The sequence below is a fragment of the Nicotiana attenuata genome, unplaced genomic scaffold (assembly GCF_001879085.1).
Source record: "Nicotiana attenuata strain UT unplaced genomic scaffold, NIATTr2, whole genome shotgun sequence".
NCBI lineage: Eukaryota > Viridiplantae > Streptophyta > Magnoliopsida > Solanales > Solanaceae > Nicotiana > Nicotiana attenuata.
Window position 1 is genome coordinate 60,621 of NW_017672672.1, and position 12,182 is coordinate 72,802.

The window sequence follows — 12,182 nt, forward strand, 5'->3', positions numbered from 1 at the left end:
ACCCAACGGACTCGGTTTTTTTTAAAAAAAAAAAAAAAAAAAGCTGGTGGGACGCGAGACGGGACGCGGGACGCGGGACGCGGGACGGGATGGGACGAAACGGGATGGGACAAACGGGACGAAATGGCCGTCCCATCCCATCCCGTGTCCCGTTAAACATTGGCCCATCCCATTTAACTTGAAGCGGGACGGGACGGGACGGGACCGGGACCGGGACGGGACGGGCCGTCCCGTCCCGTTGGACAACCATACCTTCATACCAAACACACCTTAATGTCCGCTCAAACACAATCATTTGATAAGGGAATAACTGTTTATAACAAGACCTATGATAACTTAAAAAATAGAATAAAGAACCATTATAACAAATTAAACTACATTAATAAAATATATTTATACAATACCAATTAGTGGCAAAGCCTAAAACTTTAACAAGGGAAATTCAAACTCTTAACCTTAAGTTAATCAAGGGCTGAGTTCAAAAGTATATAGAGCGTAATTTTTTCCCTATTTATGAATTTACAATAAAAGGGATTCAATTGGACTCTTTTCATTGGCTATGGCTCCACCACTACAATCAATATAAAAGGGGCAATTCGCTGCACAAAGTATTTTGCATTCTCGTCGATTCTGAGAAAATACCGCATCCTAAGAGGTGTAATGTAGACAACCTACGCTAATGCAATATTAATGATTGTTTCCACGGGTTGAACCCGTAATCTATAGGTCACAATCAGGATATATATATATATATATATATATTAATTTTCAAGTGTATATAAGGTAAATCCTTTCCCTACACCTCTGGCTTTTATTCCTTGTGTTATCTTTCAAATGATAGAAGACCAAAAACTAACTAATTGTTACACTCTAAATGAATCTCACATCGACAAAACACGTCAGAGATGTTGGGTATATAAGTAGACATGCCTTAGACTTTAGAGACGCTTTTTAAAATCGCGCAGGCCTAGATCCGATGTAGATAATATCACTAGTGAGCTGGGCTGTTACATATGGTATCAGAACCACTTCGCATGCAACCTTGAACGTTGATGGGACAAACCTCAGCGAGGATGCTGAGTCCCTAAGGCGGGGTGTATGTGACACCCTAAATCCCATGTTGATAAAACACATGAGAGATGCTGGGTATATAAGTATGTATATGCCTTAGACTCTAGTGGCACATTTTAAAGTCATGCGTAAGAGTGTACTGTGGGCCGGGCCCAGCCCGGAACCGGCCCGGGACCGCGTGCCAAACCGACCAAACGGGCCTAACGGGCCAGTCTCAGTGGGCCGGTCCCAAATGGTGCATTAAGCCCGTAGCGGGCCGGTCCTACACAAATAGCCCATGAGCCCGGAACCGCTAAGCCCGGGACCGGCAGGCGGGCCTGGGCCGGTTCAACCGGGCCAAACGGTTCTCAACGACTATATTTTTAAAAAAAAAAAATTAAAAAAAATGACTAACGGTCAGATTTTAAAATCTAGCCGTTGGCCATCAAAAAAGAGTCGTTTGGGAGTTCAAAAAATAGTCATTTGGCCCCCAAACTTTATTTTAACCCCAAACTTTATATAATTACACTTTTTCCCAATTCTCAACTATAAATACCCCCTCATTCTTTCATTTTTACGCACAAATTCATCAATCTCTCTCAATCTATATCTAATTCTCTTCTATAATTGCTTACTTTATTATTGCAATTTCGTGAAAAATTGTGAAGTTGGTGAATTGAAGTATTCAAGTCTTCAAGTCTTCAACGATTTTCAATTTTCAAGAAGTTGTTCGTCAATTCGGTAAACTCGTTCCAACTCTTAAGTTTTAAGAATGTAGTTTTGTTTGTTTTAATTTGTATAATTATAATTAATATGGTCTTTTCTTTGAAAAAAATATTTGGTGGTAAGGGAAAATCTAAAATTGGTGAATCTAGTCGCCAAGCTACTACCCTTCCCCCGGCTCCCCGACCCAGACCTGTTACCCGTCCTCCTCCACCTATTATTCTTGATAGTGATAACTCTTATTTTCAATTTTTCGATAGTGAATTTTGCCATGATGTTGCACCAGGTCAACAATTAAATGAAGAAGTTATGNATTTTTCCATCGAGAGGCCTTCTTCTACGCCGGGTCGATGCGAACATGTGTCCCGGTTCATTAGCGTTGTGAAGGATATAGGCAAAGTGCGGGCTGACTGCCAGTGGGGGAAGAAAGTGATGGTTGAGATCCCTAGCATTAGCGAGAGCATAATGGACCATAAGCCCGATTTTCTTTATGTATACACGTACCCATTCACCTTGGGCCCTGTCGACTCCTCGAACCCTTCTTCTCCGGCTATAGACCCGGTCATTCTCGACTTCTGCTGTAAATACCGAGTGACGCTCGGCCAAATTTACCCCTCTTTCTGGAGGATAGTCTACATGCTTCGCTACTTTTCCAGCAAAGTCAAGGATGCGACTTTTACTCTTGATCATCTGATCAAGCTGTACAGCCCCCGCCTTTTCCGAGGCCTGATCAAGCTTCACCCTCGATCTTTGAAACCCTTTTTCTCGAGTATCGATGAGCACAAGGATCAGGGGTAGATGAGCCAATTTGTCCGAGTAAGGACCTCGGACATTATCCCGGCTGAATGGATACCGTTTCCGGAGGAGTGGAACAAGAAGCGTAAGTGCTTCTTCTTTTAGTATGCTTTATTGTCTTTTTACTTTCTGCTCAAAAACTAACTTTCCCTTTGTTCATGCAGCCGCCCTTTGGTATCCCGAATCTGTTCTGGACCTGTTGGGGTGGATTAAGGGACTAGATGCCTCATTCTCCTATCTCGAGCGTTCTTGGCCTGAGTTGGCTAAAACACGGTGGGTGGCCAAGAATCATGGTAAGGACCTTCTTGCCGCCTCTGTCATGTTTTCATATTTCTTTCCCATATTCTCTGTACTGATAAAATTTGATTACTACACTTGTGCAAGCCTTGGGTATAGAGTGCAGATGAAACCGCCCCCCGCCGGCAAGGGAGAAAAAAGAGGAAAAAGGGGATGGATGCCGAGTCCCTTGTATCAAAGAAGCCCAATTCTCGCAAGCCTCAAACTGGGGTCGAGGTCTCGTCTTCATCTTCCGGAGCAAGTTTCGATGGCGAGGATGAGGATGATGATGGCGACAATATCCCTTTGGTACACAGGAAGAGATCAGGCACAGATGCCCCCCAAGTGTCTGTGGCGAGGGTCGCCTGAGTCGGGAATGGCTGATTTGGCTCGAGCTCATGCTTCAGGGGACCTTGAGAAGGGCGCGGATACGGCAACTAAATCCTCGACCAGACCTGGCACGGTCCCTGCCGGGGAACTTGCTACTGTCGGCTCCAAAGGGCCCGAGCCGGGAGCTTTTCGGGGATAGGACTTGCCCTTCGGGTTTTTTGATGTTCTAGAGGGCCTTAATTTGGGTCCCCGATTCTCATCTAGGGAGCTTAAGGATGCACGGACCCAAAGGTTACCAATGTGGGGGGTCCCCTAGAGGGAGGAGGTGATCTTGACAACTTCCTCGACGGCGTTGGTAAAGACATTGATCTCGACGCTCCCAATGATATTGAGGAAGCGGGGAGGCTCCATCAGCAGGTGGTAACCTTTTAACGCATACCTTTAGTGCTCTAAGTATTCCTCCCTGTTTTTCTGACTCTTCCGTTTTGCTATAGGCCAAGAGAATGTACGAATACGCTATCTCTAAACTGCGAGATGAGCATAAGAAGGAGGTCGAGGTTCTTGTCTCGGGTTTAAAGGAGTCGGAGGCCCTTTCCGGCCGAAAGAAAGAGGAGCTGAGCATGATCCATGAAAAGTTGGAAGAAGTGAGCCAAAACAGAGACAACCTTGCTGAGCAGGTAGTACTGCATTTTGCGAACCTTCTTATTTTAACCTGATACTTACCAGTTTGTTTCACCTTTCGTAGGTTAGGAAAAAGAACGCTCTCGTGGGGCATCTTCAGGAGGAGATAGCAGTCAAGGAGAAAGAGCTGTCGTTGTCCCGAAACCTCTTGGAGAGTGCCAAGGAGGAGATTGTCGCGCTGTCGTTGGCCAGGTTTGTGGCGGAGGAAAAGGCATCCTCGTACAGGAAAGACGCCGTTACTATGAATGAAAAGGCTCGAGACATACTAGCGGGGGTAGAGCAGAAGCTAACTCGAGCTGTTGCTCGTGCTCGTGCGCAAGCACGGAAGCAATCCTTTGAGGAAGCGAGTGGCAAAGGCGACAATTTCTCAGTCGAGATTGAGGAGGCATGAATCATGGAGGAAGAAACCTCTAGGTCGAATGACTCCTGGGTGCTGGTGCGACGGTATCACATGAGCGATATGACCGTAAAATGACCGAGGTGGCCCCCACCAGTGCATTTCCTAAGAAATGATACTGAAATGGTCAGATTTTATTGGTCCTTAGGGCAGGCGAACAGTCGCCGCCTGCTCTATATATGTATTTGCCTTCTCTTCTCTTGAAACCACTGCTGTATTAGGTGACTATTTTTACAGGGTTTTTCCTTTATGTGCCAAATTTCCTTCAACTCAGATCTTTCGCATGTGTCTTCTCATTTCCCCTTTCCTTGCTTTACCATAACCATGGCCGCTGTGCCTGCGTCTGCTTGTTAAGAAGAGGAGGGTTCTTCCTTAGTTTCGTGCTCGGTCGGTGGTACACTGCCGGCGTCTGGCGAGCTATCATCGAGGTGCTTTGTCTCGAAGAGGGACTTTTCATTAGCAAAACCTCCCAATGTCTTGGGACACCGGGAGCATGCGTCGAGGTTTATCTCCTCGATAAGGGAGGAGCATCTCGAGGCAGCCAGAGAAGACTACGGATGGGGGAGAGAGATGGTGTTGCAGGCACCTTCCCTGGAGGGGAGCGTCATGGCTCATATTGAGGGGTTCTTGAGCGTGTATACGTACCCCTTCACATTAGGTCCTCTCGACAGGATCGTGCTCGACTTTTGTAGAAGGTATCAGGTTACCTTGGCGCAGGTTCACCCATCCCTTTGGAAGATAGTGTTGACGATAAGGTACTTTGCGGACCAGGCCGGGCTCGAATTCACCCTCAGTCATCTTGTCAGCTTATATCGGCCTTTGCACTACAGGGGCTTGATTACTCTGTGACGTCGATCCATCCGGCCCCTCGTCGTTAACAACGAAGAGGATGAGGACCGGGAGTGGGTGAGTCAATTTGTTAGAGCACGGATAGTCGATATTATCCATGGAGAGTTTCTGCCATTTCCTGAGAAATGGAATTTCACACGTAAGTGGTACACTTGTGCTTTTACTATTTTTGTACATAGTGGAGGCGAACTCCGTGAAGATGTTCTTCTTTCAGCTTTCTGTAGAAGTCCCTTGGTTGCCGGACGAGGTTCCTGATCTGGCGGAATGGTCTCGTAAGCTGGCAACTTGCTCGACTTATGACAAGTGCAAATGGCGTGACCTGTCCAAGGGGAAATGGGAAACAAATCACTATGGTAGATGCATAGTGGCTTGTTTTCTCAGAAAGGTACTTTCTTTACAACGCACTAACTCTGCCAACACAGGTATTGGAGAATTTTTCGAGATGAGGCCGTGTTCCCTGGGGAAGGAGGAGAGATTGCCGACCTCGGGGTCGAGGATTGATAACAAATGGAAGGAGCCTTTAGGGTGTGAGGATGCTCGCAGCAAGGCGAGTCCTTTTCTGAGGTTCAGAAGAGATGAGTCGGCCGAGCTTACGGCCTCTAAGGCCTCTATTCTTGAAAAAATAGTTCTATCCTTACCGCCATTTCCTGTTCCCACAGAAGGTTCTTTGAGGGACAAGGGTCATCCGCCGCCTCCCTCTTCTCCTACCAAAGGTACTTCGGGGGAAACTAAGCCATCGGATGTATGCTCGACCTTTGGTGAGTCTCAGCGGCTTAGCTTCATGGTAAGCTTTGACAGCCGACATAGGCTTCTTTCAGTGTCGCATCTACCTTTTCTTATTGAGCTTTCTTTTGCAGGCCTTGGACAAGCTTAAGTCCGAGCTGCTTCGTCGTGAGGCCAAGCTGTGGAAAGCTTTGGATGGGGAGAAATCCCTTAGGCTTCTTTGTACGAAAAAGGAAGAAGAGCTAGCGTGACTACTTTATGAGGCGGATCGAAGTCGGAACCACGAGGATTATCTCGAAAGACAGGTAATCTTTGTTTTGAGCCAATGCATGCTCCGCCTTCTGCTTTCGCAGGCTAATATTTTCCTCTTTCAGCTGCAGAGAAAAACGGAGGACCTAGAATGACTTTGGGGCGAATTTGGCCAGGTTAAGCGTGAACGCGATGAGCTAAAAGCCCAGATCGAGACCCAAAAGGATGCCTTGGCCAAGGCTTCCGCCCTTGAGGTGTAGTTCCGGAACATTCAAGCGGATATCCCGGTCCGAACGAGCATGATTGTAATGCTCGAATCGGAAATTTTAAAGATGAAGGCAGAGATCGTGGATGCCTGGGCCAAAGCCGTAATGAGCCGAACTAAGGCTGACAAGAAAGTGGCAGTCTATTTGAAGGACGTTATCGATGCTCGAGCTGAGCTCAGAAGGGCTCTCGACCGTGAGAGCAGAGGCTTGGAGCATGCACGGTGCAAATCTAGAAGGGAAACCCTCGAGGAGATCCACGCTAGGGGTTTGACCTCTCGGAATAGGTGAAGAAGGCAAAGGCGGATGAACATGACGCTAGGTCCCTTCTATTCGATGCCGAGGATAGCGAGAAAGAGGTCGACGGGCCGTAGTCCCCGAGGGGGACGTAGATTAGGCCTTTCCCTTTCTGATTTTGTATATAGTGCTTCCAAAGAACTTTGTAAATAAAGCTTGTATTCCCTTGCACACATGTATAAGAGGAAGCCTCGTGTTTTTTGTTTTTCACGCATTTCTTTTTGCCTTGATATTTGTCAGTTGTTAGCCGGATGAATTGGTCTTCGGCTTAAAAGGAATCCTTAGATTCATAGTATGGCCCTAGGGCTCATTGGGCTGGCCCGTAGGCTCTTACGCGCTTTGGTCGGCACGACATTTTAATATAAGTCAGCATTTTGGCTCTTATGCTTTTGCCCTTAGGCATATTTAGTTAACTGTTTTGGTTTTAGTCTCCGAATCGGGTTTCGACTCGAGCTCATTTGACCCTCTAGTTTTTGAATTTAAACCCGGCCTTTAGGCTCTTACTTGTTTTGGTCGGTACGACCTTTTGTATGGGCTGGCGACAGTGGCTCTTATGCATTGGGTCGGTACGACCTCTAGTATGGGCTAGCGATAGTGACTCTTATGCATTGGATCAGTATGACCTCTAGTATGGGCTGGCACAGTGGCTCATATGCATTTGGTCGGTACGACCTATAGTATGGGCTGGCGACAGTGGCTCTTACGCATTGGGTCAGTACGACCTCTAGTATGGGCTGGCGACAATGGCTCTTACGCATTGGGTCGGTACGACCTCTAGTAGGCTTTATTTTTCCCTCGTTAAGGACTTTTGAAGTTGTGTTTGCCTGACTCTTCGACGGTTTGATAAAAACCTCGATTGTGAGATGTTATATGGCGATGATCGAGCACCTCGGCAGGTTTGGCTCAGTGGCTGAGTATCTCAAAGCCTTTAGTTCGGAGCTGACATGGTCGAAGCTCTTTTGCCTGATGTCGAGGGTAGCCTGTTTAACCGGTTCTTTTCGAAGTTTTTTCAAAGTAATTGAAGGCCTGTGATTTTATAGCGACGGTCGGGCGTCCCCGAGTCGCGTTAGTTTGGCTGGTACAGCCTTATAACCGTAGTCATTGTGTTTGTCCAGAGCCTTTCAGTTCTCGAGTGACGTAGTTTCGACGTCTATATCGAGGGTATGCCTTTTTCGGGGTCTTACAAGTTCGATATATAGCCTTAACTTTAAGATCGGGATTATGCCTTTGTAAGGGCTTACAAATTTCTGCATGCCTTTGAGGTCTTACAGTTTTGGTCACTTGGTACAAGTATGGTTAATGCGTTACTTGAGGTCTTACAGTCTTGGTAACTTGGTACAAGTGTGGTTCATGCCTTGCTTGAGGTCTTACAGATATTGTCACTGCCTTATATAGGTCTTACAAGACCGAGGCTTCCTGCCTGTGGTCTTATGGCCTCGGGAGCCATTACTTGTAAACTTGGTATTGCCTTATTGAGGGCTTACGATTTTGGAGTTTTTGACCCGGAGGTCATGTGGTATTGAGTTTTCGACGTCAGTTCCCGAATGTTCGGGACGTTTTTGGCTCTGGGGCCGTTTCGTGATCCTGATGTTGCCTCATTGAGGGCTTACGAGTTTGAAGCTCCGACCCGGGGGTCATGCGGCTTCGACTTTTGATAAGTCGATGGGGGTGTCTATTGGCGGCAGTCCCCGAGTCATCAAAAATTCCCTGGCTCGGGAGCCATTTCTTGTAAATTTGGAGTTGCCTTACCGAGGGCTTATGAGTTTGGAGTTTCCGGCCTGGAGGTCATGTGGCTTTGAATTGTTGACGCCAGTCCCCAAGTGTTCGGGACGCTTTTGGCTCTGGAGCCATTTTTGCAAAAATAGCGGACTCTTTTGTAACGCGAAACGCTTTGATGGAAAGTATTCTTCGATTACTTGGTACAAGTATACATGTTTTCGCTATTAGGGGATCGGTTATTCTATACGGACACGGTTCGTTCGATCGTTTGGGCCTGGTACATTATTTTCCTATCAAGAACCTATTCAGCATACCTTGGCTTCTCCGAGGAGGTGATCTTCCGGGGGGATGCCCCCCAGTATTCGAGGTTTATTGAAGAGAAGCCTTGAATACTTGTTGAGTCTTCCTTAGGTAGCATATAGACGTTGCCTCGTTAAAAACCTTGTCGGTAAAGCCCTTCTTGGGATAAAAACCCGATTGAAGGAAAAGAGTGCAATGCATGCTTTTGAAACCTAAGGCCTTCGAGTTGGAAAGCGCTTCGGCCGTTTCGATCGGATACTTGCACTCAGGTTAGTATAAGATGTAATTGACAAAGGGAGGTGATCATACCTTCGTGCTGACGGCGCTTCGGCCTCTGATATGTTTCGATCACTTGTTATGAGGACGCGGTAAGGTCCTTAGATTCATTCGGCCGGTCTTAACCGAGGATGTAGCTTGTTATCGCTATTTTATTGTTTGTTTATCCTTTGGCTCCTTTGGTGGTGGAGGTATCGGTATTGGTGCCACATCATGCACGTCTTTTGCTACATGCTGCTCTCCGTAGATGGTTTTTATCCCATCCTTTGTTGGAAATTTCATCATTTGATGGAGAGTGGATGGTACTGCTCTTATGCAGTGTATCCACGGCCTCCCGAATAAGGCGTTGTATCTCATGTCTCCTTCGATGATATGGAATTTGGCATTTTGAGTTGTACCGACCACATTGACCGGGAGGGTGATTTCCCCTTTCGTTGTTTCGCTCGCCATGTTGAACCCGTTGAGGACTCGAGAGGCGGGTACGATTTGGTCGAGCAGTCCGAGCTGCTCTACCACCCTCGACCTGATAATATTGGCCGAGCTACCTGGATCCACAAGTACACGTTTAATTTGAAATGTATTTACAAGGAAAGAGATTACCAGTGCGTCATTGTGAGGCTGAGACAAGGTCTCGATATCCTCATCACTGAATGTGACTGCGTCCTCGGGTATGTAACCTCGAGTTCACTTTTCTCTGGTGATGGATATTTTTGTTCTTCTAATAATGGGTTCTTGTGGAGCATCGATGCCTCCCAAGATCATGTGGATGACATGTTGCGGCTCGTTTGTCTCGTTCTTCTTGGTCGCCTCTCTTTCTTGGAACTGATTTTTGGCCCGGTCGCTGAGGAATTCTCGGAGGTGAACCTTGCTGAGTAGTCGGGCTACTTCTTCCCAGAGTTGTCGGCAATCTTCGGTCCTGTGACCGTGCGTGTTGTGAAATTTGCACACTAAGTTATGGTTCCTTTGCGAAGGGTCTGATACAGGCCTTGGCGACCTGGTGTCTCTGATTTTACTAATGGCGAATACGATGTCTGAAACATCGACGTTGAAGTTGTATTCTGACAAGCGGGGCGCATCCGTCGGCCCTGTGTGCCTGTCGAATCCAGCTCTGCTAACAAGTCCCCGAGGATTCTGGCCTCGATCCGTCCTCCGGTCGTTGCGGGGTATGTTGCGGCTTGGGGCGTTTCTCCTATCTTCAATGTATGGTTGGTATCTTTTTTATTCGGCTTTGACTCCTTTGCTGGAAGCCTGTAAGGATATACCGAGCCCGAGGAGGCTCCTAGTTGGTCGTCTTCGACCCTGATCTTTGATTGGTATCGGTTGTGGACGTCCGACCAAGTCACGGCAGGATATTCGACTAAGTTCTGCTTCAGCTGCTTCGAAGCTACTGAGATTCGCTTGTTCAAACCTTGAGTGAAGGCCTGTACCACCCAGTCATCGGAGACCGGTGGTAGTTCCATTCGTTCCATTTGAAAGCGAGATACGAACTCTCACAGCATCTCGTTCTCCCTTTACTTGATTTTGAAAACGTAGGATTTCCTAGTAGCTACTTTGATGGCTCCAGCATGTGCCTTTATGAAAGAATCTGCCAGCATGGAAAATGAATCTATCGTGTTTGGGGCCAGATTGTGATACCACATCATCGCCCCTTTTGAAAGCGTCTCTTCGAACTTTTTCAGTAGGACGGACTTGATCTCATCGTCCCTCAGGTCGTTTCCTTTCACCGCGCAAGTGTAAGTAGTGACGTGCTCATTGGGGTCCAAGGTTCCGTTGTACTTCGGAAGGTCTGGCATTCTAAACTTCTTTGGTATGGGTTTTGGAGCAGCTTCCTGCGGGAATGGCTTTTGTACGAACTTCTTCGAGTCTACACCCTTCAGGACCGGGGGTGCGCCCGGAATTTGATCGACCCTGGAGTTGTAGGTCTCTACCTTCTTGTCGTTGGCTTCTATCTTCTTCTCGCCTGATTCTACCCTCTTTGCGAGGTCCTCGAGCATTTTTATGATGGTGGGGTCGGCTTCCGGCCCATTGTTGCTTGATCTTTCTGGTACCTGCTCAGCTCGGGGAGTCATTTTCCGAGCTACCGTGTTGGGAGTCTTTTGGTGGCTTTGCAACTGAGCAATTGCCAGCTGTTGTGCTTGCAACATTTCGAAGATGAAATGAAGGCTAACCCCTTGTTCTTCCTGAGCCGGGGTTTTTTGAGCTTCTTGTTGATCTTCTAGGTGTATGCTCCTGTTGGTGTGGGAGCTTATTTCGACGTGTTGAGCGTTGCACGAGACCACATCACGGGAATTGGTTCTGTTGCATTCTCAGGGTTTCGTGGTGGTACATCAACACCTGGGACGTCACACCATTTTCTCCATGGTCTTCAAGATTGTTGTTTTCACGTGCATTTACTGAGTTATACATTTTGACCTGAAATCAAAGATCTTGAACAAGAAAAAGTTAGAAAGATAACTTGCGTTATGTAGCAAACCAGCAAGAAAATAATCACTATTATTTTTAGCCCCACGGTAGGCGCCAAACTGTTTACCTTGAAAATGGTAATTACAATTAGATTTGATTTTGTGGTTCTAAAAATACGTGATCTATTTTTATGCTAGTTGCTTAGGCAATAGATGCTAAGTAAGAGTTTAGAAATTATGATAAGAGCTAGTAGAGAGTGTAATGACCAAACTGAAGGTCTGGAGATCGGGATCTCGAGCTGGCGTATGCGGGCCTCGAGGTTGAGCCAAACACTCGGCTAAGGGCAATCGAGGGGGTATTAACAGCTATGGGGGTTGTGATTGCGGCTCTTTATGTCCAATAATAAGCAATAAATGAAGAACAATAAATGGACTCAACAAATGTAAGTAATAGATGAAGTAATAAGAGCAAGACAATATGTTAAGTTAGAGAGCAGAGAGAATGTTCTTGTATTGAATATTGAGTCTCAGATCCCCTTACAAAGTGACAAGGATCCCCCTTATATATCAGGGGGGAATCCCAATATAGTACAAATGCATTTATTACAAAGATATGAGATTGATACAGCTAATTAATGCTAGGATACGGGTCTGAACCAGCTAACTAGGTGTTGTCAGTCCTAGTCATGCGCCTTGGGAACTTCCCATTTTTTCTTCATAGCTATCGACATGTATTGCCTCGAGCCCCTCGGGTGTAAATCTCGGCCGTAGCCTCGATCCTTTGACTGACGTGCTTATGAAGCGTCGTAATGGCCGAAAATCCGACCCTCCGATTTTACCGGATAAAACTAG

At 46.7% G+C, this 12,182-nt stretch overlaps 1 protein-coding gene across 1 annotated transcript in view; it reads right to left on the reverse strand.

Annotated features, from left to right (window-relative positions):
• Nucleotides 1-1,119, reverse strand: part of LOC109214051 (synaptotagmin-5-like) — a 1,741-nt gene extending 622 nt beyond the window's left edge. Inside the window, exon 1 of the mRNA XM_019377929.1 lies at nt 1,064-1,119. Coding sequence (XP_019233474.1) covers nt 1,064-1,119 — 56 coding nt within the window. The remainder of the gene's footprint in view (nt 1-1,063) is intronic.
• Nucleotides 1,120-12,182: the final 11,063 nt, after the last annotated feature.